The sequence below is a fragment of the Anopheles maculipalpis genome, chromosome 2RL (genome assembly GCF_943734695.1).
Source record: "Anopheles maculipalpis chromosome 2RL, idAnoMacuDA_375_x, whole genome shotgun sequence".
Taxonomy (NCBI): domain Eukaryota; kingdom Metazoa; phylum Arthropoda; class Insecta; order Diptera; family Culicidae; genus Anopheles; species Anopheles maculipalpis.
Window position 1 is genome coordinate 64412776 of NC_064871.1, and position 26566 is coordinate 64439341.

A 26566-nucleotide genomic window follows, 5' to 3' on the forward strand; every position below is an offset into this window, starting at 1 on the left:
CGCTACGGGGTTGGATATGGACAAAAAAATTTAAAAATTTTGAAAGAATTCCGCGAATTTTGAAGAATCGCGTATAGGCCTTATTTATTACAATTTTGTAAGCGTAGTTTTCTTTTGAAATTAGCATATTTTAATACTTAATGCAAAATTATTTGTGTCGTCGTAATCGTAGCAAAAAAAGGTAAATCGTCGTAAATCTTTTGTAAAATAATTATTTATTCAAATACACGTTGAGGCCTCGACTGTAAATGTTCTATTCACCTTGGTCCAACCGGTTCGAGCACTATATCTGTCAAAAGTGCTCGAATGATCAGTTTTTACCACGCACAACAGCTCGAATAATTCTCTTTCAATTAAATCCCTGTGGCATTCACTACGTAAGTTTTTGTTGCTCTCTATTTTTATTAAAAAATCCGGTATTTATCGCAATAATTCATTAAAGTTTTATGTTAGAGTGATAGCTTAATCAACTGTATTGCTTATTGCATAAATATTTTCGTTCGAACTGGGCAAATTAGTGCGTTTAACGTGTCTTCAAATATCCACGTGCCAGAAAGCACCAGCTAGCAGGCTTGGTGTTTACATATTGCTTTTCACGCTATAGAATTAAATTTAAGGGATATATTGTAGTTTGATTAAATATTTCATTATCGTGAACAATACTTCCACATGTACCGTGTCCTATTTGTAGCAGAAAGTGTAATTTGTCGTTTTCTATCTTCGTCGTCCGGTTAACATGTTTTTTTGACTTAACCTCACTTAATAACCATTTACATACCTTCCTTTGCTTGCAGGTTAACCGTTGCTCTTAATTAACGGAACGATGTCGGGAAATCTAGATATTCTGTCCTTGAAGGAGGACGATGTCACCAAGATGTTGGTTGCGACGACGCACATCGGAAGCACCTCGGTGAACTTCCAGATGGAGCAGTACGTGTACAAGCGCCGTACGGATGGTGTGCACATCATCAACCTGGGTCGCACCTACGAGAAGCTGCTGCTGGCCGCTCGCTGTATCGCTAGCATCGAGTACCCGGGAGAGGTAGGCATAAGCGGACGCTAGATTATCGATTATCTGGTACATCATAGCCGGGATAAAATCTACCGAGATGTCCCGGCCAAGTAAATCCAGTAGATCAAAACAAATGTACCTGTCAATAGTTCAGACGGTGTAGGAATAACATAATATTATCCTAGACGGTGTGTCTGATAGGCACACACATATTATATTTTTGAAAAGTTGAAGAAAGTTGGGACTAAAGCAAAGTTTTTCTGTTCTTTCTCTCGTTACGATAGGTTTACGCCATTTCGTCCCGTCCGTACGGTCAGCGTGCCGTGCTGAAGTACGCTCACTACACCGAGGCAACCCCGATTGCTGGACGCTTCACGCCCGGTGCCTTCACTAATCAGATCCAGACCGCTTTCCGTGAGCCGCGTCTGCTGATTGTCACCGACCCGCTGACCGATCATCAGCCCGTGACGGAAGCGTCGTACGTCAACATTCCGGTCATTGCGTTCTGTAACACCGATTCGCCGGTCAAGTTCGTCGATATTGCCATCCCGTGCAACACCAAGTCGACGCACTCGATCGGTCTGATGTGGTGGCTGCTGGCCCGCGAGGTGCTGCGTCTGCGTGGCAAGATCACCCACGACCGTTGGGACGTCATGCCCGATCTGTTCTTCTTCCGCGATCCGGAAGAGGCGGAGAAGGAGCAGGCTGCCATTGAGGCTGCTGCGCCGGTCGTCAAGGACCTGCCGGATGAGGTTGTCGTGGCAGAGGAAACTGCCAACTGGGCTGAGGATGTGACACAGGCCGCTCTGGTCATGCCACAGGCCATGAAGCCACTGACCGCTGGAGGTCAGACCGATGACTGGAACGAGGATGATACTGCGCCTGCCGCTGCCGGTGCCGTATCGTGGGGTGGTGCCGGCTTCTAAGGTTGAAGTGTGGTACGCTTAATCGTGAAGATCGAAACACTGACCGTCGAGGAGGAAGAATTGCAGACCTAAGTGTCGATTGCATAGCATCCCGATGTGTAGACTATCCAGAATCGGAAGAGTGTAATAAAACAGTGTAAGTCGTCACGTTTTCATAATTCCTATGAAAATTTGAAACCTCAGCCAATTATACATTTTGTTGAGATCCTATCGTCCGAAAACTCTGATCGTTATTCAATTTTAAAAGGTATCCCAGCAGTTTTTGCCATTTTCCTGTGGTTTTTTGACGAGTGGCCATTTATATTTGTTCTTGTTCCGAGACACGTACTATTACAATGCTGTGCTTGTTCCGATTTTTATTTGCACGAGCTCATATTTTTGGTTTTTACTACTGAATTTGGAATTCGTTTTCATTTTTGCGTGTACAATTTCTTGAATTATTTATAACTATAGCGCTGTAACATCTAGCACAGGTTTTGTGAAAATTAAAAAATAACATTTTATCAGTCGCCATAATTTTTATCACAGTTAGAATCAGCCCACAAATAAAACCAAACCCTAAATAATTCCTTAGGCATACAAAATTTAGGTTTCATCTACATTTTTAGGCAGCAAAAAAGATACTAGCTCTAAAATCCGGAAGAACTAAAAAATCCTATACGAAACGCCGTAGAATAACGTGTATTTTTTTGGTCGTAGACCGTTAAACAAGACGATGCATCGTTGTTAAATTTAAATCATGCTAAAAAAACCTAAGGAATATGTCCATATATCAATTTTATTTTTATTTTTTGATTAACTTGAACCAAACTTTTAGTGAAATTAGGTGAACATTAATTTATGTATATACACTGGTTGATTCGTATATTTTAAGAAGTTATATTAAAAGCTTTACGGAGTTCATCGGAGTGCTCATAAACTTTTATACGAGAAACTAAGTTCTAGCATGCCAAAACGAAATCAAAAACCAGTAAGAGAAACCGAAAAAAAGGTCTGGGAACGCGTCAAAAATCCTAGGGACGAGAACAAAAATATATGGGAACGAGACAAAAAACCTCGGCCCTGTATTATAGGCCTAATGGGACAGTTACAACTACATGAAAGGAACAGCAGGCAAATCATATCGTTCCGTATCTCATTTTTATTGTTTTCTAGAAAACGCATTTCCCTCCCTAACATCGGCAGTATGAACAATTCTGATGTGTGCGTCGTAAGGAAACTAAAATAATTTTTTAAATTGTTGCACTCCCAAAATGCGCCATATTATAGACCTCAATCATAGGTGCCACAGGTGTACAGGATACTATTCGTCGATTTTTATTGCTCCAATCGGCATCAAACCGTTTCATCGCATCGTGCGTCATAATTCAAACTACGACTTGCCAAAAAATGAAAAACAAATCGCCAATTCTTACGGCATTGTTCACCGATGCGTATCTGAATGGCGAATGTTATTTTTGGGTGGGTTCTCTTCTTCGCAGGAAGACACACCACAAATGTAATGTGTCCATTAAAAACTAAACCACGCTATGCTTCCGCTATGGAGGAGAACATTTGACGTCGGTTGCTGTCCGACATGCTTTACCAGACGGCTTTAGAACGCAAACATAGTAGACGGGGTCTGTTCTCGTCGTAGTGTTACGATTGCTTGGCAACGGATTTCGGATTTCGGTGCTGTGGCGGCTCATTAGGTTCGCAACACTGCGACACCAATGATGGTGTGCCCTAGCAGGATCCTAGTGTGCTGTTTGAAAAAGTTTGCAAAAGTGCACGTTTGATGTGGTATTGGATAGCAGCAGGAGCAATCGTGCCAGCAGATTAAAACGATGCCGATCGCAGTGAGAAGAAGTTACACAGCTAGACTAAATCGGACGTTGCCAGCCTTTTGCCCGATACGACCGAGGAGAGTATTAAGTGAGGCAACAACCGGGCAAGGTGATTTAAATGATGGCGCGAAATGATCTGCTTTGTGAAGTTGTTTAAATGTCGTGTGATGTTTACACTTGTTTGATTCGTTTGGTGTGCATTGAGTAGCGTTTTAATAATGTACGTTTTGTTTCTTAAATGTGGCAGGCGTGAACAAGTGTTTCGTTTTTGTGGAGCCTGAAGCAACACCGAACTACATTTGTGACAACTATCTGCAGCGATTAGTGAAATCTTTGGTTCAAATGTGGAAAAAGAGACTAAAGAAAAAGCTGTTCTAAGTGTCCCACTTCTGCATGAGGTAAGATTAGATTTTCTTGTCGTGTTCTTATTGTATCATATATTCACGTGGCAAACTTCTGCTTTTTCCTTGGCACTATCACCTCGAGAGGTGTTGGTCTGCAATTGCCGGCTAAACCTAGAGCAGGACAAAGCGGCACTTCGATGGCTGCGACTACACGGCAGGACCGGGTTTCGTTTCCCGTCCGAACCGTCTTCTAGTACGGGTAAAACGAAGTCAAGGATATTCTGCAATTGCAGGTCAAGTTTTTTCGAATTTTTACTACCACAGAAGAAGAAAAAGAGATAAACTCCTCCAATGCACAACTACTTCTTGAATGGTTCTCTTGGCTCTATTATAATTTATTGTGTACCATGCGATCAGGAACTTGTTGGTCGAAATTCGTTTGGAAATTCTGTATAACAATTTTGCATTTGTAGAAATATTTTGTAGAAATATTCTTAAAATCTTATTTTGTGAAAATTTGTAGAAATATTCTTAAACTTAGATACTGAAAGTGGAGAGATTCTTACCCTTCAACGAAGGCTCATGGAGGTAGACATTTATATTTAAGACTCTAAGCAGTATCAGATATTTAGCTTAGGCATGAGAAGGTTTTATCTCCAAATCTTAGCCTTTAACTGCGAAAAATAATTGCAGAACCTAGGCCTATCGCGGATAAAGTTCCATAGCACAGTATCCAGTTGTATGCATCAGAGATCAATATTTGAATCTCATTGGAACTGAATTTTTACCAAAGCTCGAATGTCCTGCTGCTGGTTTCAATGGAATAATACGAGAAGGAAATTGTATTAGCACATATCTAGTAGATACTTGCACCTCCAAGTCGCGTTCCTCAAAGAGTATAAGTTGAAAAAGTAAAGCAGATAATTTGTAGTCAATTCAGCACTCAGTAAATTGTCAACGGTGGCACCATCATGATGGCGCTACTAACAAACGATGATGTGCAGGTTAGCACCTTTGAAATCGTCCCAAACTTCATTTACCCTGGGGTCAAAAGTTATCACTGACAACAACATACATGTTGGAGCTGTCTGCCAACCAGCCATACTACAACCTGAGGAAAGTTCTCCACTCAAAACAGCTCTCGCGATGGACCCGAAGCTTGAGCTGTGTAGAAAATTATTGGAAACTCAGTACTCACATACGCTTCTGAAACCTAAATTTTGTGCAAAACTGACAAAAAACTTTTCATCACTTTTGAAAGAAATATACTCAGAAGGATTTTAACCCCGTGGGTAGCAACAAAAATAAGTTCTACGATGAGCTCTAAGTGTGTCACGTTAAGCAATTCATGCTGCAGCTTATTACAACCTGTTTCAATAAAAGCTGAACATGGTTTCACTTCAATGCAAAAACATCTGTTTTGAGACAATTTAAAAATGGTAATAATGGGGTAGCGTATGCGGAGTACATTTGCTTCATCAATTCCTCCACTTGTTGTGCGTGAAAAATAGTTTCCTAACTACCAAAACTTAGCCCGAACCTGTCCTTAGGAGTTGACGGTGAAGCTTAGAGTTCCTGAGCGGTTCGCTTCGCCCAAGTACGCCTATCTGTCACGGATCTCTCTGCCGATTGCATTCCAGCCACTGATAACCTTTTTCACCTGGGGCATTTATACACCATCCTGCTTCATCGTGATTTATTAATAAAAAAAGAGGATCGCCATTCGATCCTTAGTCGAAACGACCCTGACGTGATCGAAATCCAGAATTAAGATCACAAGACTCATAGACATTATAATGAGCAAAAATTGTGTGACAGGGTATCCCGAGGTTTTTTTGACGCTTTTCCATATATTTTTCTTCTCTTCCCGAGGTTTTTTGACGAATGCCCAAATATTATTGTTTGTATCTCGAAGTTTTTTGACGAGTGCAGATACATTTTGTCCACCATTTTTTTTTTTTATACATTCCCATATATTTTAGGGTTCTTCTACTGTTTTTTGATTTCGTTTTGGTGCGCTAGAACTTAAGCTCTTATCAAACGATGGAAAACGCTGCCATCGGTTTTGGCATCTATCCTTCAAGACGGGTTTGACAGATAGATGCCGGTTTAAATATTGGAATCCAGCATGCACAATTCCGATTTGATTTTAGGTGACAAATACCTATCAAATTGAATACGAGGCGTTGTTTCTGTCCCGGATTGATGGCAAATATCGGAAGAAAGCATGTAATTTGTCTTTTCTGATTTTTTGAGTGCGCATATCCACGAAAAACTATTTTTCCCTTCAAATTTTAAATCGGAATACAATATTTGACAAATGTCACACGAGCGGAAGTTATTTTTGGTGTCAAAAAACCTCGGGACGAGAACAAAAATACATGGGCACGCGCCTTCTTCTGACTTCTGGACGCAAACATAAACATATGGGCAAACTATTGATTTTTTCTGAAAAAAATGCTAGGTGGAACATTTGCTCCCATGGCACCCTTGTCCCCAACTTCCGCTATTTGTATTATTAGAATTTTTTGTTGGTATGCTAATTGTTGACGTTTATAATCGCAACTTCTTCTTGTTTGAAACGTCTATAGAGTTTATCACAGGCGGCACATGTTTGTTCTTATTTGCGTGTACTACTGATTTCCTTTAAAACAAATAAGAGTTTTTAAAGTTAACGCAAATTAAATAGCGGTACAGTCAGGCCATTTTCACGCTATTGAAAAACGCAAATGTATTTAAGCCTATTATTTTTATTGAATTTATGTATTATTGAGTATGTGTGACTATGTGTGACTATGTGTGACTGAAGCAATGAACATTAATAATAAGGCATTTCCTTCTTATTCTTTGCCTTATCCCCGGCATGCTCAGTTGGTTTTAACCTATTATTTGACTGTGAAAATGTGGAACCACAATTTTTTAAATCATAGATTGATTTTGATGGTTAAATTAAATTTCATGAACTGAAATGATTGGTTTGATAGCAATGAATTCCTATCAATTTGCCAATGTATAATCAAGGACATAATCTGAGAGATTTATTTAAAAATATATTTTTTATGTCTATAAATATTCATTGTTATTTTATTTACAGTTTGTCCAATCTTGATGTTGAATATTAATAAATTCCAAGGAAGGGTCCGGCCTGTCCCAGGTCATCATGCACAGAATTTTTTTAATGATTGATCGGTCATCGCGAAACCAAAAATCTAATTCAAAACACTTCCATGCGCTGTTAATTAACACGTAATCGAGCATGACTAATGTGCTGGTGGTAACTTCCTGTTGGAAAGTTTTGCAATACATCACGTTTCTTTTTTGTTGCTTCAAAACGATGTCTCGATCAGCTGCGGGATGAGGTTATTGATTTTCCACCTTTCGTCTGCCAAAATACAAGCTCATTATCCCTTTCAGCTTGAAACAAGTGAAATGGAAGCTTCTTCTTTTTTTGCTCCATTCCATCAACAACACCACCAAAATGGGTGTTAAATGGGGCGGTGAAGTTTTCGCCGCACTTGGTGGTTACCCTTTTCTGACGTGGTTGATCGACGATCAGTCCTATGTCGATGGGCAACGGACCCACTATTAGCAACTTCCATTCAGAGGACGAACAGGCCGTGCAGATTTGGCGTGTATATGCAGTTTTGCTTTTAGTTTTTTACTGTTGTTAAATTTTTACTTAGTTCCGAGTACCAGACGAGCATGTGTGTGGTTGTAATGAGAGAACTCTTTCCTTTTCGTGACAGTATAAATTGGATTTTCTTTTGCGGGTAATTATCGCGTAACCCGGGCGTCATTAATTACACTCATGTCCGGTTGTTTGGCAAATGTTGCTTTCCTAAAGTTGTAGCGAAAAATGACCGTTGTCTGCCTTCGGGCAAAAAGCTCAAAATCACAGACGAATTTTTGTATTAAAACAGCGTCATTAAAAGTTTTGCTGCAGCCGCTCTTAATTGAGCCATTTCAAGATAGATGGAAGACATGTCTTTGAATCGTTAGGAACACAATTTCGTTCAAGGATACAAATCATCAAATCGTGGATACAGGTGGTTGGTCCGTGAACAAATAAATTACCCATAAGCTTAGATTGCCGAAAGCTTGATTGGGTTTGAAAGGCATATCCTAGGGTCAGGAACATTTTTTTTTTGCGTTTCTGTGCAAATTCACAACGTCCAGCCATTTACGTCAGACTCAACGGCTATCGAAAACAAACCAATAAACCTTAGGCGTTTGAAAAGTAGGAGAAAACAAGCGATGGAAAAATATGTCTTGGTTAATATTTAACATTGGGCATAATTTTCTTCCGTTGGTCGGAAGGCGAAGGTTTACGGGCGTGGTATTGTTACCTTTCCTCGTTTGCCCACACCGGGGTCATATTAAATGTTCAAACTACCGATTGCAACAAATTCGTGACCTCAAATTAAAATTCGAATACACGCATCAGCACACCATTTACCCAGGGCAAAAGGTTTCTGTGAAAACGTTTGTGCTTAAAGTTCAACCGGCGTCCCAAAACATTGATGAAGCTGTAAATGCTTGGTGAATGAAATTTATCGTCATGTGGCACCATAAAAAAGAACCCCACCGGATTCGATAGCGAAAAAGAGTGATGGAAGTTGTAACGAACAAAGTAAAAAACGAGCAATTCCGAGTACTGTTCGTCGGGTTGCTTTAGATTTCTCACGGGTGGTTTGAGTTTGGTTCGATGAACCGCGCTCAGTTGAACCGTTCAATCGGTTTAATCGATTCAAAATTGTCGAAGGAAGAAATTTTGATCGTATGTGACCTCGAAAGGTCTGCACTGTAGGTAGGAAAGTGCCGAGTGTGAAGTTTATTAACTGCGCACACTGTTACGCACTGTTTACGGGGACGAAAATTGCTCTGGTCAAGTATGTTTCATTAATATTATCAACTTTATAGTGAACTGTTGTGATTTGTTGTTGTTTTGTCGAAATCGAAAAGTTTGCAAAAACAACTCATTTGAAATTCGAATGTGAATTCTTCTACGGAAATTGTTCTTATTCTTGCAAGGCAAATTTAATGCGCACGCCCCATTGCACATTTAATTTCGCTCAAGAATGCGGAAGCGAATTCTGATGATGGCTGTATTTGCGATTGGCAATTAAAAGCGCAAACAACATTAATCGCAAAGTTTACCGGGTTTAAAAGAAATAACAAAAAAAAAAACTCAAAAAACTGTCACTTGCTCGAAATAAATAGGAAAGACTTCAACAACCGGTGAAGCGACGAACCTCTGCAGTTCTTTGGCTTTGTTGATACGAATTATTTTAAAGTTTTTTTTGTTTGTTTTATGCTTATCTGTAATATTATCTAAAACCGCTCAACCACGCATGTATTCGAGCATGATATATGAATCGATTATACAACCCATCCGTGCGCGGGAGCTTATCGCTGAAGCCGCTAACCTCTAGCGAACCAAGGACGGTCATGGCATGTGGCGGTTCACATTGCTTGTCCGCGGTTTTAATAAGTGTATTGAAATTTGATAGCACATTAATGCATGAAGGATCACGATTGCGCAACAGTCATCATCGTTGCCTTTTTTTTAACCGTTTTTGGTAGAGAAACGTTATGAGACTCGGTGCGTCACAATTGGATAAGATCGGAAGGCTCGCCGGCGCTGATGATGTGATTATGAGCGTTTATGTTCGCTGCACTGCACCTTGATAGCTTTTTAATGAACCTCAAAACATTTTGAAGCAGCCCTCTCACCTCGGTGAGATGTTAAAGCATTAGAAGATTGATGAGGGCTTGCTGCGTCGTCTTAAACGTTTCCCGTTTTCTCCATTCCGTTGTTATCATTATGTTTAATCGCGTATGTTGTATATTCAAGTACTTGCCAACGTGAGTAAGTTCAGAAGGCACGTTACATCGTTCCTCAAACTAGCCAGCTACCGAATTATGCGTACAACATCTTTCATTTTCGGGAGACGTTTTTTGTTGACCTCTATTTCGGAACCCTTTTCTGCCGGTACTATCCGGCGAAAGAAATGCTTGGAAAAACACTACTCGAAAAACACGGCAGTGGAAAATTTTAAAAGAAAGCAAGCGGAAGCCTTTACCTTCGGTAGCATAAATTTGCTCGCCACCGATGGCTGTGCCACGATCTGTGAGCATAAGTGTGTATGAAATGGGGTAAAGTTGTGGGTGCCGTTGCGTTGTGCCCGCTTTTCTTACACCGCGCCTGATAAACCACACCTAAAGCAGCGTGCTTTGTGTCTCAGATCGCTCAGCGCTTGTAAGTCAAACAAAAACAGAAAACACACGCATAAAATCTTGTGCCCGCTTCAGCTAGCTTAAAGCAGCCGTGAGCTACATGAGTGGTTTTTATTGCGCACCGTGAATCTTATTTCACTTTCTGAATATATTCAATAATGTAACGGTTGCCGAGCGAAACCTCTGGGAAAGCCACCAGTCGCGGCTGTTTTCTGTTATGGAACGAATCGAGAGCACGCAATTGATGCGACACGTGCGTGGTGCGTTGGCTTTGAATAATGGACATTATTTACGGCCGACAAAAAATGGTAACTGGCGGGTTTGGCAGATCGTTGAAGAACCGAGTGGTAAGCTTTTTATGTGGAAATTTATGTTTATTTGTGTGCTATACATTCTCTAGAATGATTGCTTTACTTAACAGCAAGTGCTAATGATGGTGTTTTTTTTTTATTGGTTGCTTCCAATTCGGTTGCTTGAAAACACCATAGGACCGTGTTGTTGGCACAACTCAATCCGCATCCAAAGGAAAAAAAGTCAGTGTGAATAATGATAACATTTAATTGTTCCTCCATATTTATATTTGGAAAGCACAGTGGTTTAGTAAAATGAATAATTGGTATGATTTTCTGTCTGAATAAATCTAATATTTAGATAATTCTAAGAAACTAAATTCATTAAAATTCCCGATATAAAGTCACTGTGAATAAAATTTTGTGTCGATAGTCTAAAAACAACTTCCACCAAAAAGACAGCAAATTAAAAAAGTTTATAAATTATTAAAATATAAACAACACCTACAGCAACAAAGAAAAGCAATGCATTCCGGCTAACTGTAACTAACAAAAAGCAAAAACTAACAACTCAACCATCAAATCAGCTTCGGAGCATCTGCTAATTGTTTACGATTTGTTTTGATTCCCATCGTTCGTGGCTTTGATCGTGGTTTGTGGATGCTGTATATTTTACTTTTTATCAGTCGACCGATAACCGAAACTAAACCCCTCTTTGCAGATTAAAAGAAAGTACTTTTACAAGCCGAAGTCGACGAATGATCGAATGTTCTCGTATAGCTCGAGTATAGCGTGTTTGCCGTTCGGGTCAACGAGCGTTCATTTGTCGGAGCTGTGTTCATTCATTCGGGTGGAAAGCTGAAAGCCATGGTAGACACTAATCGTATCATACTTGTTGAGCCGTAAAGAATATTTTAAAGGAATCAACACACGTTTCGATATTCAGTTGGAAAAATATGATGATCAACCCTGCGAAGGATTGGGCATTTGGGTAATAACAAAAACTGCATCATGGGCAATACTATCGTGAATTAAGCAAAAGAATTACAAAATATTTTGGATGGAAAAGCGTATGCTTTACCTGCATGCATCATGCATAAATGCATTAATGATTTATCACCTATCACATAGTTTGGAATGGTTTGGAAAATATTTGTATTGGCCAAATAAAGTTTATAGTATGCACTACATATTTTTTCTCCTTTGTGGCTCTACAACATCGCATCAGAAAATCAAAAATCTATTTCAATACAAAATTTAAAGTTTAAATAATAGAAAAATTTTAAATCATATTCGCATTAACATTGATGAAATCGAAGTCAAGTTAATGTGCGCACAGTCGTCTTCTCCCATATTCATTAAAGTGAGAGCCATCCATGATTTAAGAAGGATTGTTTGAATATAGGGTATATGCAACAGAGTGCAATTGACGGCGTGACGTAATTTAAGAAAAAGAATAATTAAAGTTAGACTTTATCAAGTTTTTTTTTTAAATAATACAGCTTGCTTTAGAAACATTCGAATCATATATTCCACAAACATATAAAATAAAATAAAAAATATAACAAAAATAAAGTGGTTCGGAAGTGTCATCAATCTACAAAAAAAGCATTAAAATTTTGTTTTAGTAACTAGAACACGCAGAATTTAGATTATCTTCGTGTAAAACATGATTGATTCCACAAATTCATTGTAATGCATCCAACGAGTATTTGATATAAATATTTAAAACAAAAATGATTTATTTTACTTATTTATTTGACGGCTTGCGCCGTATTGTCAACACCGCATGTGTGGATTGTTTTTACAAATTATATTAAGGGAGCATGTTCTCCCATTATTTTGCCTCATCCCGAACATGCTCCGTTAGAAGAAATATGATTTACTTGATTACGTTTATGATTATTTTTTTAAATTTACATTTCATTATTAAAAAAACGACAATAAACCAATTTTAAAGTTCTTGTAGTACTAGCTTTAAGTGTTGACTCTAAAACGAACTTTCCCTTCCACCGAACAAATTTTGTGGCAAATCTCTTTCGGTACGGCTAGTGTCTCGGGTACGTTGTTTACTTCCCTCTCCATTCGCAGTCTCGACAGTGTCGGACTTTTTCTTACCTACGCTTACCCGCGTGTTCGGACGGTCGGCTTCACCGGGGTGAACCACTTCACCGTTCGCAGCCAGCAAGTTGTTATGTCTGTTTGTCACTAGATTTGAACGCGTGCAGACACACGTGCGTTTTCACATCGGTCGCAACAAAAACAGTCGGTACTGCCCTGTCGGGTGCCTGTGAAGAACGGACGAAGGTATTAAAAATGTGTTTAGTTTCTTAGCATTTGTGTGTGCTATTTATTGTGTTGCTGCCGGTGTTTGCTCGTTGATGCGTTGGTGGAAATTTGGGATAGTTCGCACAGAATAAGGGAAATCACGGGAAAATGTGTGGAAGAAACATCAAAACGGTACAGTGTAGCTTAACTTTGCAAGAAGTAATTCAGCAAACGTGGAATCAACTTAACGACGTTGATGAGCAGTTCTTGTGGATTTGAAGTGTAATACAAGTTAAAATAAACGATGAAGAATATGCTGAAATTCACCAAAACTAGCCTTACTAAGCACCAAAAGAATATTCAACGTCAACGACTGTCAATGTGCGTGAAGCCATCGTTTTCCTTTCGAATTTTGGGTTTTTATTTTAATCATTTTCATCGTTCACAAAGCATTCGCGTCCGTTCGGATTTTTGGTGATTCGACTAGAGGATGCACTGTCGCGATGTAACAGAGCGTGAAGCATGCTTTTATTTATTTTTTACTCCTGTTACACTATCTAAGCGCCTGACAGAAGGCTCAGGCAAACCTCGAAAAAAAAGAGCAACAAGTAAAACACCATGAGGTTTATTGTGGCAAACAAGTAAAACAGAATTGTAACTCTTTTCGGTCAGTCGGTGCGGTGGAATTGTTGAGCGAGGGCGGTGTGTGCGGTTAAAGGTGGTTCGGTTTGATTGAACAACAATGTATAGAAAACTAGCAAGAAGTAAAAAATAACCGTTCACTTCAAACCGTGACCGGTTGTGAATGTGTGTGTGTGTGTGTGTTTGTATGGGGAGCTTGAAAATTCGTTTTACACCCGTGAAAAATGGCACATGTGGAGCTGTTCGATGCGAGAGAAGAAAAAAAAACACACACACACACACATGAAACAAATAACACAATCCAGCGCGAAAAGCGTAGCCTCTCCATCACCTTTTTGGGGCTGATGATCGTGAAGCAGCCCGAAAAAAGTTTGAAGCCTATTTTACCTCTTTTCTCCGATGCCGATGGCTGGCTCAGCGTTTCAGTTGCGACCGTCTGGGTTCGCATTTTCCAACCAGCCCCTGTCTGGGTGTTCGCATTTTCCGCCCACTCATCTAGCGCATTGCGTTACATTGTTTGCGTTCACGCAGGTCGATCAATTTTCCTTCTTACGGCTCTGTTCGTTCGGTGTGCTGGACGCAATTTTGGAAGCTTTGTGTGCAACAAAACACAATTTTCTGTTGATAGCGGGCCAATGTTTTTTGTTGTTGTTATATGTTGCTTTGGATTATGGATATGAGGTGAAATATTTCGATCGCTCCCGCAGGGCGTTTCATTGCGTTGCGCCATTTGCGACAGAATGCTTACGATTAAAACTCTAAACAATTAAACGAACTCGGGTGCGTAGAGCCGCTACCCGTGAAGACATTATCATTTTCGTGAAAGATAGCATTTAAAAGCGTATTGCGGTGTTGCTTGGTGCGGATGGAACGAAATAACAATCACCCTTAATGTGTGTTGTGTGTGAGGATGCGTGTGTGGTCGCGCGTTGAAAAAGTGAATGGTGCACACTGGTGAATTCGATCGATTGTGTATTAATTATACCGACCCATCGGGTGCTCTTGATTTTAGGTTGTTATCTGCCAGCACGGTAGTGATGATTGCGTGAAGAAAAGTGACGTTAATGGATTAGTGGAAATATTAAAGAAAAACCAGTCAAAGGAAAGTGTTTATCTAGCGCCATTTGCTATCGTCGTCGAGAATGTGATAGGTGGAGTGTAGTTGTGAGATTTGGAGAGAAAAAAGAGACCCGAAAACTGCCACCCCATCAAGGTAAATAGTTAATAGAAAACCTTCTTTAATCTTGAAATGGTTTTTGAAGTCATCGTTTGACATTGAAGCGTGGACAAGATCAAATAGGATTTTCACACTTGAACGATCCATCAGGTTTGGGGAAGGGAGATAGAGCGTGGTATGTTCAAAAACTTGTTTGAGGTTAGGTTCGGAATTCTAACGCGACATTAAGGTGTCCAATTTCCTTACAAAACTTGTCGGTTTGCCTCTGCTTAAGTCATTATTTGATACTAGAGATGTGTGGATACTATCAATCGTTTCAGTGGTGATCTAATGCTGCTCCATTGTCCATGCTGCCTCGGGGAACAAAAGCAGGATAAATATTTGAACGACTCGCAAGTACATATTGAGTCTGAGTACAACAGGTAGATTTGGTTGGCAAGTTTACATCACATTTACAAGGTTTTTCCGTGATCGCAGCTGCCGATCTATGGTGGGCTTTATTGACTTGTCAATTGTTTGATGACTTCTTTTTGCCCTAGAGCTTAAAGGAAATAGGTGCAAGGTTATAGTCACAAATTGCAAGAAGAAGATTGGCTTGCTTTGTGGAAACTTTGTTTAAATTGATATACAATTCGATAGTTAATTTCGAATTAAATTCAATCATCATATAGATCGATCTACAATGTTATGACGTTTGACGTCCTTGAAGTCTGCAGTTGATCTTGACGCGATTAATTTTTTTAGCGCACTGTCTCTCCGCTAAAAAACACCAAAAACGAAAATACATAGCATTGAACGCGACGTTTCGCCTTCAAATGCATGGTGAAACAAATTCTTTTTCATCAATTTGTCACACATTTTAGAAAATTGTTTGAAAGAAAACCACAGCAAATATCAAGAGCATATACAATCGAGAACTAATATTTTTTTATTATTTTCTCATGAGCCTTGGTCTCCTGGCCCATTTGAAAGCAATAACTTCCAAATAGCATCCAGTTAGTAGCTTTTTGCTTTATACGGCCATAGTCTAGGCACAGGCACAATACTAATGGGGTTATTGTTATGATGTTTTCTATTTTTCGGTCACCTTTCTCCAAAAAGCTTCAAAAACAAAGGAAAAATGGTTTATCATTCTGTCAAAACTACAACACAACCAACACACCCTACAAGCACTGTCAGTTGTCCAGTAGAGCGCATTAGACGACCATGCCTAATTTATGCCAACACCTGCCGGACAGTTCCTTTCGCTGCCATTCATTGTCCACTATCAGATTTCCCATGTTTGCCAAGGGCGCTATTTTCTTACGGAATCACGGAATCAGCGTGATGCCGCTATCGTCAGCTACCGCGGACATGATATCGGGACGAAATTTCCTTTCTATTCACACTGCGGCCAACCTACGGAACCGAAATGCATTCGCGGGCGTCACTTTCACTGATTCGCGGTTGCTTTCGCGGTGTCAGTTGGGTACAAAACAAGCTCTCCCGTAGAACATCTCCAGTCGCTTCGGTTGTCAACGAAGTAAAATCGCCCCATGTACACTGCATTTCCCCGATAGCGCTTTCTTTCCGGGGGTAATCTTTGCCTCTTTTTTGTTTCTTGTTTATTGATATGACCACGGGAGGGTCTGGGTGTAAGGTTTCGAATTCGGATTTGGAACCGGTTCCATTTGATTTGAAAAGGGAATATAAACCCCGTACATTCAAACACAGGTTTTTGAAGGGGGTTTCGCTAATGCGTGGCTATAGACGTACGTGGAAGTTCTTCTCAAATAGAAACAATACCAACTAATGTCCGCTTGACGTTCGAATAGAGAAATTGAATGTGACGATTAATTTACCATTAGCTTCAACCACAAACTTTGAACTTATCAAATGGTGACACACGGAAGCAAGCAAGCTTCTTTTAAATGAGGGCAAATCATAGATCGGTCGGCTCGATTGGATAATTATGCCTGCTGGAGCACTAGTTCAAAATTTCTACATCATAATTATAAACCTCTTCAACTAAGCCGAGTGAGAGTCTCGCTACCACTTTCTCTTGCTAGATTGATTTTTCATCCACACGAAGATCGCTTATGCTGATAGCGTTCCCCATCAATCTTCCCATGCCATTCGGATTACGTAAGATTTTAGATCTCTTCTCCCCCAGGTGCAAAAACAGATACGGAAGGACGGTTTACTTACAGCACGAAGCTCCATCGTGTCGTAATAAAAAAAAAACATCCTACGTGATTTATTTAATTTGCCACAAGCTTTTCATCCCACCCGCGAAGACGATCCTCTCCTTAGGTCGAATAGTTTGTGACCTTGACGAGTGAGGGACAAAAAAGTGCATTACGTTAATAATCTTGGTGGTGACAGCCGTGGGTAGTTTGGGCGTTTGCATAATTAGGATGTATCATCACTCACTCAGTCGCGATCTCTCAACGTGGAGTAAGAGTGGGATGATCGGACAGGTTTTGGAAGGCGTAAGCTTGCTTGAGATCATCGTTGGATAGATTGCGTGTTCCAGAAGTGTGTATCTTCTTCTTCTGCACACCATCCCTCTCTCTATCACAAAGAACCAAAAGAACACGATCGTACGCGTAATTAATCATCGCACACTACACGTAATCCCGTGCACGAAATTCGCAACCACTGTTTGACATGCGATCTCGCGGGATGTGGATCAAGCTGAGAAGGTTAAATTGGAATTAGCTACCCTGTAACGATCGACCAAGCCCAGCAGTTTAGCGTGCTCTCGATCACACAGAGTTTCATGCGCACACGGGTTCGTCGCATGCGGAGTCGTTGAAGTCGTTCGTTTCGCATAAAGTCTCTCCGGCTTTAACAATGTGTAGCTTGCAGCGATCGGCTTACAAAAATGGCAATCACGCACGCAAAGCACCACGAGAATCATAATCGCGCTGTGAATTGGGTGCAGCAAGTACCAGGAAAAGCAGACAAGCTATTACCCACCAAGTCGTACCGTAACCGATAAAACACTTTCTGCCACTTCCGTTCTCCGGAACCGTACGGAACAAGTGATAATTGGTAATGGGAATGGTAGTGCACAAAGCAATGTTTGGGTGATGACCTTTTTTTTCTCTTTTTGCTTCTTTTGCTACACGTAATACCAACTAACTGCCTTTGAAGTTTTTATGTCCTCCTACTTGCCGGGATGCATCGGCTTGATGGATGCGTTTGATTTTGCAGTTTTTTTGTACGTGTTGTGCTGATTAATTCGAAGTGGGAGGAAGTTATCGTGAGGTAGACCGTTTTTGTGTCCGGTTACCGATTATGGAAGCGCTGTAAAACTGTATTGCCCCTAGCGTAACAACGTTATATTCTTTGATGTCGAAGAAATGGCAAACAGTGGTTGATGTGTTTCCTACCATATTCGCCGAAAAGTCTTATATAATATTGTATTTATACGTATATTTTTTAGAAGATAGTATAATACACTTCTGCAGAAGAGTATTCTGCACTTGTATAAGCTAAGCATGAAAATATGAGCAGAGAAAAAGAAAAAAGGAATAATTTAATCCAAAGTGTATCTTTAAGGTAAATCCACCTGAAGTCTTCGTTTTCCCTAAAACTTGTTTCCAATTAATTTACATTCGCAATAATTAGCTTCCGGCAGTTTACATAATGCATCGCCAATCGTAGACCACAGCCCTTGGTCTGCCATTTGAACGAAATAATCACTTTATTGTGGGGCAGTAAACGTTCAGCTCAGAGTGAGAGAGATACAGATCACTCCCGGCGTGCCAGTCAGTAATTTGACGTTTTAATGGGACACGACTTGAGACTTTTGGGTGAGAAATGTTCACACTTTCGCATCGAGAAAGGAAACTGGGCGAACAAAAGGTAGAAGCAACGTTTATTTCCCGTTCTTCTGAACCGGAATACGGTTGGCGCGTCTAGGCGAGTTATTTTTTTCCGCCTGCCTTAAATCTAATTTATGACGCAAATTTTTTGTGAGCTTTCACTGGTTGAAGATTTTTATTGCCTCGATGGAAGCTACCTAGTAAAGCCATTTGGGCTGTTGGTTTGCTTCTAAATTGCTTATGTTTTGCTTTATTAAATAAGATGATTTATTTGAAACATTTTGGAGTGGTTATGTTATTTTGAGGCGTGTATCATTATGTCTTATCTGGACATGGTTATGTACTAATTTCCATTTAACTTTCAAAAAACTTCATAAATAAGACATGTTAAAGTTAAACGCGCAGTTGGATAAGAATAGCTCATTTTTAGACTGCTTTTATCGCTCATTTGAGAAGATTTTGATCTTCACTGCACGCTTCCTAGCTTTTTCTTATTGCGTGATAAAATTTGCTCTTTAAATTACCTTTATCAAACTCTGCTCGACACTGTACATTTTGGAGAAAGGTGTTTCATTTGAGTAGGTGTGGGAAAATGTACGATTGTTACCTTTCTCTTGCTGTTCGTGCTTGCTTGGAGTGTTTAATGAAGGATTTTCTATTAAAGGATTTCTACTCATCTTCCCTCATAAGCATTAGTGGCGTGATAAGCGTCTCTTAAGCATTTTCTCTTTGCGTGACACACGCCTGTGCATGTTCCGTTTCTATTTCTCTCGACCAAAAGCGAACCTCGAGTGCATCACACAGAATAACGAAATACTTGCACACGAGCTTTGGTGAATGTAAACTGTCTTCTTATACATAATTCCGTAACTTCTTTCCCCATATTCACCCACCAGATGAAAACTGACCAAGAAAAACTTTCTGCCGCCAACAGCGGCCGACAAAACCATTTTGTTGCAGGAATTAATTTACCAGCCAAAAACCATTTGGTCCATCCCGGAAGGTGGTGCTGGTGGTCTTTCATGGGTCTCGTCAAGCCCTTGCTAATAAGCCCGAAACGTAACGGACGCCCCATCGACCGCAGCGAAAAAGCCGATCGTGTTTTAGCGATTGACGGATGCAGAACTCACAACGGGGTGGGCTTCGAAACATTTTCACACGCGACCACACGATGAAGCCCGGATGCCCTCAAGATGCTTTCAGTTGCGGCAAAAGGGAAGGAAAGTTAAAGTTCAAAATAACCTCTCTCTTGCACGGAAGGGGCAACACATTATTTTTGCTGTGGCAGCTAAATAAGAAGCAACAAAATGGACAGAAAAACGGAAGTCGGGAAAAGTGATGAGTCTTGCGTCGCTTGTAGCATGTGCTGGAGGGCATACAGTTGCGACCGGAAATGAAATCGGCTTTCCGTTGCTTGTTGGCCCGGTGTTTTTTCGAACCTTTTTTGCAAAAAGGTCATCAGAGGAAGGAAGAAAGGAAGACAAAAAGAGCTCGCCTTGGGCAAACGACGAACCCGCACACACCAAATGTGTCATAGTTAGTTCGTGATTGTTCGTTATATGCGTGAAAGATATTAAAATAAGCATAAATAATCGTCAAAATAAATGCAAAATGTAGATGGTAATGGCTAGGTTTCTTCCTGATACTCACTTTCTACCTCGGTATACGTGACATATGTAAACTGGTGCTTTTTTGTTGTACTGGTGCTTTTTTTGTTGTAAACTGGTGCCAGTTTTTGATACATCTTCTCAAACCATAAACCACCTTGAAATTGCTTTGTTTGTTATGCTTTCCTAACACGCAAAAACACTTTCCCGCTTCCTATCAATGTCATACCACCGGCTTTTGCATTTTTGTTTTTATCACTTTGTTACCACAAAACGAATCGTTTAACTGTGCAGTAGCAGTTGAATCATCTTGATTGTTGTTTGGTACACACCGCCGGAGGTTTGCTTTGTTAACTTTGTTCGGTTGTGGCGTGAATGAATCTTTGTTTTCACCCATTTTTCCGCACGGACAAGCGATGCCACAAACCGATGACTGTCGTGAATGAGTTGTGCAAATTTACCCGTTCCCACTTGAAAGATTCTCGTTAAGGTGTACCACCTTTAACTACTGGGCTTAAGATTTAAAAAATAAAGCAAACAAGCAAACACTCATTGCGATGACAAATTGCCGATCTTTCTTAAGCAATGAGGGTTCAAAGATGTAGCAGTTGGTGGTGCGTCTTTGGTGCTGGAATAAATTCAAGTGTCATTGAGCATGCCGGAGTGGGCTTTGTTTTTTTTTTTTTGCCTGCTGCCTTCTAAGAGAGCAATAAATTTGTGGGCCAAGATCAACGTGACACAGTGCGATTCAGCGATGCAACTTCGAGATGGTGGAATAGTTTCATGAGGAAGGCTTTGTGCAGCACTTGCACAAACTGGGTAACCTTCTCAACCGTACGCTACCATAGATCTCCAAAGGGGACGACAGTAGAGGTGTGCTTTGTTTTATAATTATGTTTTTTTTTTTTTTAATGTTTTTAAGCAGGCTCGATACAACGCTGGGAATCGATTGACGCAATGTCAATTGAAAAACAAACAGTTAACCCTCTTATACATTCGACCTGTACCGTTGTCCATCGACGGTAGACACGACACAGTCGCACGTGTCAACTGTGTGCATCAAGTGCCTGCGAGCTACCGAACGAAAAGAAAACAGTGCATCAAGGTTTTCGGTACGTTCCTCGGTTCATCGCCTGGCTGTAGGTTGCCGCTGTTCAAACGGTAAACCTCAAAACAAAGACCGGACAATCGTGTTCTTTTCATTTTTTCTCACGACAAAAGACACAGAGAAAATATCATTCTATTTGGCTCAATTCTGGGAAGATTAAAATGTATTTTTGGCTTCTCCGCTGGAAGTATTCAGCTCGTTGAATGGAACAGTGAGTCAAGTAATCTCATTAATACGCCCAACGCACAGTTGACTGGAAGGGTTGGATATGATGACTCAATTATAGCTATATAGTGAGCAGTTCTGGTTGATAATGAAACGGAAATGTAGCATTTAATTTGGAAATGAAAAATTTCCCACAGCAACAAACAACTTCTTCTTGTATTTTTGTTTCTCATATAAGAAAGGGATTTTTTTACAGCAAAATGGTCAGCTCGTTCTGAAATAATAAAAAAAAAAATGTAACAGTTTTTTTTATTATTTCGTAATGACGGCCAAGCCGTATTCCTTAAAATCTAATCTTATGTCTAGCTTAACAAGGGCTTCAGGGTAGACATTTCCTTCTCCCTCAATTCAAGTGCACCTTATCCCGGGTGAGCTCGGCTGTGAATGTTGTTGCTGCCAGGTATGGTTCCAAAGTTGTCCTCTCTATGTCTGCTAAGGGGTTGGCGCCTCTTTGGAGTATCGTGCCGTGGAGACTCACAACTGGCTCCCAAGAAAACCTCCTTGGTTGTGGATATTTCTTGGTGTTCACCACACCATATTTGCCAGCATTTAGATGCTATGGCTGGCGGCCCCACCATCGACAGAAAATTTTCATAGTTAAAGATATCAATTTCTCACACTAAATAAAAAATGAAGTTTTTTATCGTTATTGATACGTCGATTCAAAATGAGCACTAAAGATAGCTAAATTCCTTAGCAGTTTCCTCGCTTAGTGATTCATAGAACTCTTTCATTGTACTATTAAATTATCTGCCATAGTCTAGCCAGGAAACAATACCTGTCGTAGTGCAATAATTTTATTTACTGTTGCTTGTTATTTTAATGCTAATTTTGATAACGATAATCGCGTTACTTTCGTTTAAATGCATCTTTTGATGAGAATGGGGTGATTTATTGAATTGAGTACTTAAGAAAATTTACACATAATAACTTACATTGGTTTCCTCGCTTAAATAATCGTTGAAATCTTTTGAGTATATAAAAATAATAAAATTTCACTCATTGAAAATTTAATTTTCTGCATTAAATCGTGACAAAATTAAATTACACTAATTTTTTTTTATTTCTAAACCACATTTCAGAGTTTTGTCGCAACAGTTTACATCACTAACCAAATGCTCGTCATAAATACACACATGAAAGAGTTGCGTTGGGGAATTCTTTGCCACTCAATATAAGTTATGACCACCGCCAGTGTGCGGGCATAGAATATCTATTGCGTTGTTGAAAAGTGTTACCATCCGTGCTGTGGTCAGCAGAATAAATAGCTCCAGTTATTTTGTCCGTTCGATCGGAACGTGGTAGGAATTTGCATTAAATCGCACCTTGAGTCGTCCACCAGTTCACCGGACATGCCGGCACGATGGATCAGTTGCGCAACGTACGTGCAGTATGTGATTGTCGCTATTAAGTGCGCCAAAATATTCACACACAGTCACAGTCAGTATGTTATCCCTTCATTGAAATGTGAGACCTCGATGTGCAGTCGAAGGAAAAGCTCCAAACATTGATTTGGGTTTTCTTCATTTTTAGTCTTTCAAGTGTGCGATGTTCGTGACTTCTCTTTGGCAGTGTTGAGCTTTGTCGGCACGTGACCCACCGTGCGGAGAAAAAGGTGGCATGGGTATGATTCGTTTACCCGCTATTACCTGTGCGTGTGTATGTTTCAATATGCGTGCAGAAGGCCGCATGGCTAGTACCACAGTACATGATATCAGTTTCATTCGCACGTTTATTGATGCGCATCGTGCATTGCGACCTTAACCGAATATATTGAAGGGTGCGGCTATTGCGTGAAGGGAAAACAAAGCGGCAGAGATAGCTGCTGAGGAGCAAATGGAGAGCCAGCAAAACTAGGTCTAAATCGCGGTAGGTTAAACGATGCGTCGGTAAGCGGTTTTCTTTACCGAGTGGGATGCATTTTGATGCTGATCAGCTAGAGAGGGTGGTATGTCTTTAAGTAGCCACCCAAGAGTGATTGAAAAATGGGTGTCGAGTGTTTTTCCTCAATCTTTTGTTTTCTCAATCGATTTCACTGCGAAGAGTGAAAAGTACTTTTTGTTTCGATCACTTTCCTCGTTCGTGCGGTAAAATGGTGTCAAATTCTGGGGAGTTTTTTTATTGAAACTTGAATACAACTTAGAATATCTCATCCTGAAGGAGATAAGGAGAAAGAAAATGATCAACTTCTTTTTTCACAAAGGAAGAGAATCAAATGGTGAATTTTAGCATAATGATTTATGGCACAAGATCACCCTTTCGACTACCCATTTGGTATACAATTTTTTTTTTGTGATTTGTTCGTGCTAACTTTGCATTTGCTTCAGACGTCCAGAGATTGGTAGAGAAAGTCCTAACCTCCCTCACCAACTTGTGAAACAATCTGCTGATTCCGTTTCTTGTGCGCTAGATTTCACCGTTCAGTTTGGTGGACACCTGGTGTGATGGAGGTTTTTTTTTTCTTGCCAGTTTTGCTATCACTCAATCGTGAGACTTCATCTTGAGTCTGCCTCATGTTTTGTTCGTTATTACTTATGCACTTGCCTTTTTATGTATATTATTCATGATTAGCTTCAGCTTTCCAGGTGAAGATGTTTTCTTCACCAAACTGTAGAATTAAAACGGTGCGTGCAGTGTAGATTGAAGGTTGCCGGTTTTCAGTGAAGTGCGATTTTCAGCAATTAAATCCAATCGGCCGGCCCTTTTAAGAGGCACGTGCAGGTGCGTGCAGGGGCTTCAGTTATTTGCACGAAAGTGTGTTTTCGCTCAACTAATCGGCACTGAGTCTTTTATCAATGTAAAGGTTAAATTAGTGGTTGAGAATGAATTATTATTTCGCGCGAAGTTTTGTTAACAATAAAACGGAATTGATTGGTCGAATATAGCATTATTTCTTTATCGATTTAGGTGCTTTACCTTTACAGTTGTGTTCACTTGTGTTTGATTGAATCAGGTTATGATAATGTAAAGTCATTTTTGAGCGGAACATCTTCTTGTTGCGATATTAAGTGTTTTAAAGCAAAATTGAGTCCGCTCGGCTCAGTAGTTATTAAGAATAAAAAAATAGAGAGAACTAGCTATGAACAAGAACGGACGCGTCCCAAGTCATTCGAAGAATGAAGCAACGACCCCAAAAACCCCGTAACTGAGGCACCATAACCCTTGTTGTAAATCATTTTTATACCAGCAGAGTTGCAGAACAATGTTACAGCTCGAGAAAACATTTATATATTCCATCTGGTATAAAAATGCTATAAATTAATTAATGTCACAAGCACCGTGTACATCCGGCCAACGTGTTTGTCACGCCGTGTCGCAAAAAAAAACAGATCACTTCATCCGCATTAAACGACGCATGACTGGTGCGGCTGATACGCTTCTTTTTCTTCACTAATTGCTAAGCGATTTGCAGTAAAATTGCTACTGAATCGCACCGATAGGCCGTAAAAGCTAAAATAGAAACCCATGCCGAATGATCTGCTCGTCGAACGAGATCAATCCTGACCGACCTACCGCCACGATCCAATGTCACGTTTGTTGTAGATCTCGCTCGATGACGCTCGGTCTTATGTCGCACGGGGAAGTTGATCGGAAAGCATGAAAATGCGCGCGATTACTCGAAGCTCAGTTCGTCGTACCGTGACAGATGTTGAGTGGGATTTCTCTAAATGGTTTGATCTAGAAAAAAAAAATCACTAGCGTTCGATTGATCAGTGAGGGTGATGAAAATGGCAAACAGGAAAGTTTCGACATTTGTGTAGCGCTTTAGCGGTGATTTATAGTTGCGTATGCACCGCGAAATGGTTAGGATTTATTTTCATTTTCTTTTTCTTTTTTGGCAAAAAGGTGAAAAAACACGGTTTTTGCTTTCGCTTTCCACGAAAAGCACGAAGAAAGTAATGTCAAGCGCCGAAAATTAGCACCGGCTCCAATAATGATGCTGATGACGGTGATGGTTGATGTAATGAGCCTCCAATTGGTGACAGTAGTGCCGACCGGTACGCTACTTGCAAAATTCCAACCGCAGCTTATTCGATCGAATAACAGTAACTTCACCATAGGTAAAAAAGGCCCGATTCGTTGCAATTACTTTCGGGAGTTTGTGGTTAAATTGTGTTAATAGCGCGCGCAAACTGCGCCCGAACGCGGAAGCATTTGTGAGCGCTCACCAGCAGCACCCAAACATATGATTATTTCGGCACGGTTAATTGCGGTGGGTGTAATTATAAGCGGCGAGTCGAGATGAAGTTGGATTGATTACCTTTCTAAGTTTCCTTTCAGTAGTTCAGTAGTTTTTGTCATCGTTGGGTAGAAAATCGGGTGTCAATAATAGACACCAGATGGAAGGAATGCAGGGAAAATGAGGGTTTTTAGGATGGTTAAAACCGACCAGTAAAAGAAGCCGGAAGCTGTTGGTGATGTGAGTGTATGTGTGGCGCAGTGTTGTGTAATAGTCATCGTAAGGGTTGTCATATTTAGGACGTTGATGACGATTTCATTGCTGGGATTATACAACGGGTCATTACTATGTGAGGCTTAGAAGGGATGCTAAAGGAGATTAACTTCTATCAAGCTGTTCCCTTGCTTTTAGTAAGGCCTGAAACTTTCCCCTTTAATTTAAAAGTAAAGGTGTAATTTAATGAAAATATGCCTTTATTGGAGTGAAAAATAAGAAGAACAGTTTGTTCATTCCAGTGATGAGAGGTTTATTGGCTGAAATTGATTATTGGGTTATTAATACTTAATTATTGTGTCACATTTTATAGCCAGTGCTCAACTAGTGGCTATAAAAGAAGTATGAATATGAGAAAACAATTCAACATTTTTATTTTATTACTGCAAATAATAAATAATAAAAATGTATCGTCAATTTTGTATACATAATAAAAATTCAAGTATACGAGTTACAATTGGACAAACCATTGTTTTTAATGAACAATGAGTCGTTCAAGCCAAAAAATCTTCTGCACTCTACGCAGGCTGCTTCCTGAGAGATTAAAATTACAGAATTCCTCGAATGCAGCCTTTCATCCCATTTTGCAGATCTCACCAATGGTTATTTTCATCACCTTGGCTAATAAATTCAAGTATG

General features: G+C 40.1%; 2 protein-coding genes across 2 annotated transcripts in view; both read left to right on the forward strand.

The window, feature by feature from the left end:
• The window catches only part of LOC126556536 (alpha-endosulfine), a 235326-nt gene that overhangs the window by 146315 nt on the left and 62445 nt on the right, over positions 1-26566 (forward strand). The window lies entirely within an intron of this gene.
• Positions 315-1949, forward strand: LOC126556252 (40S ribosomal protein SA). The gene is made up of 3 exons (XM_050211478.1): positions 315-377; positions 795-1042; positions 1297-1949. The coding sequence occupies exons 2-3, from the start codon at positions 824-826 to the stop codon at positions 1936-1938; spliced, it is 861 nt and encodes a 286-aa protein (XP_050067435.1). The 5' UTR covers positions 315-377; positions 795-823; the 3' UTR covers positions 1939-1949.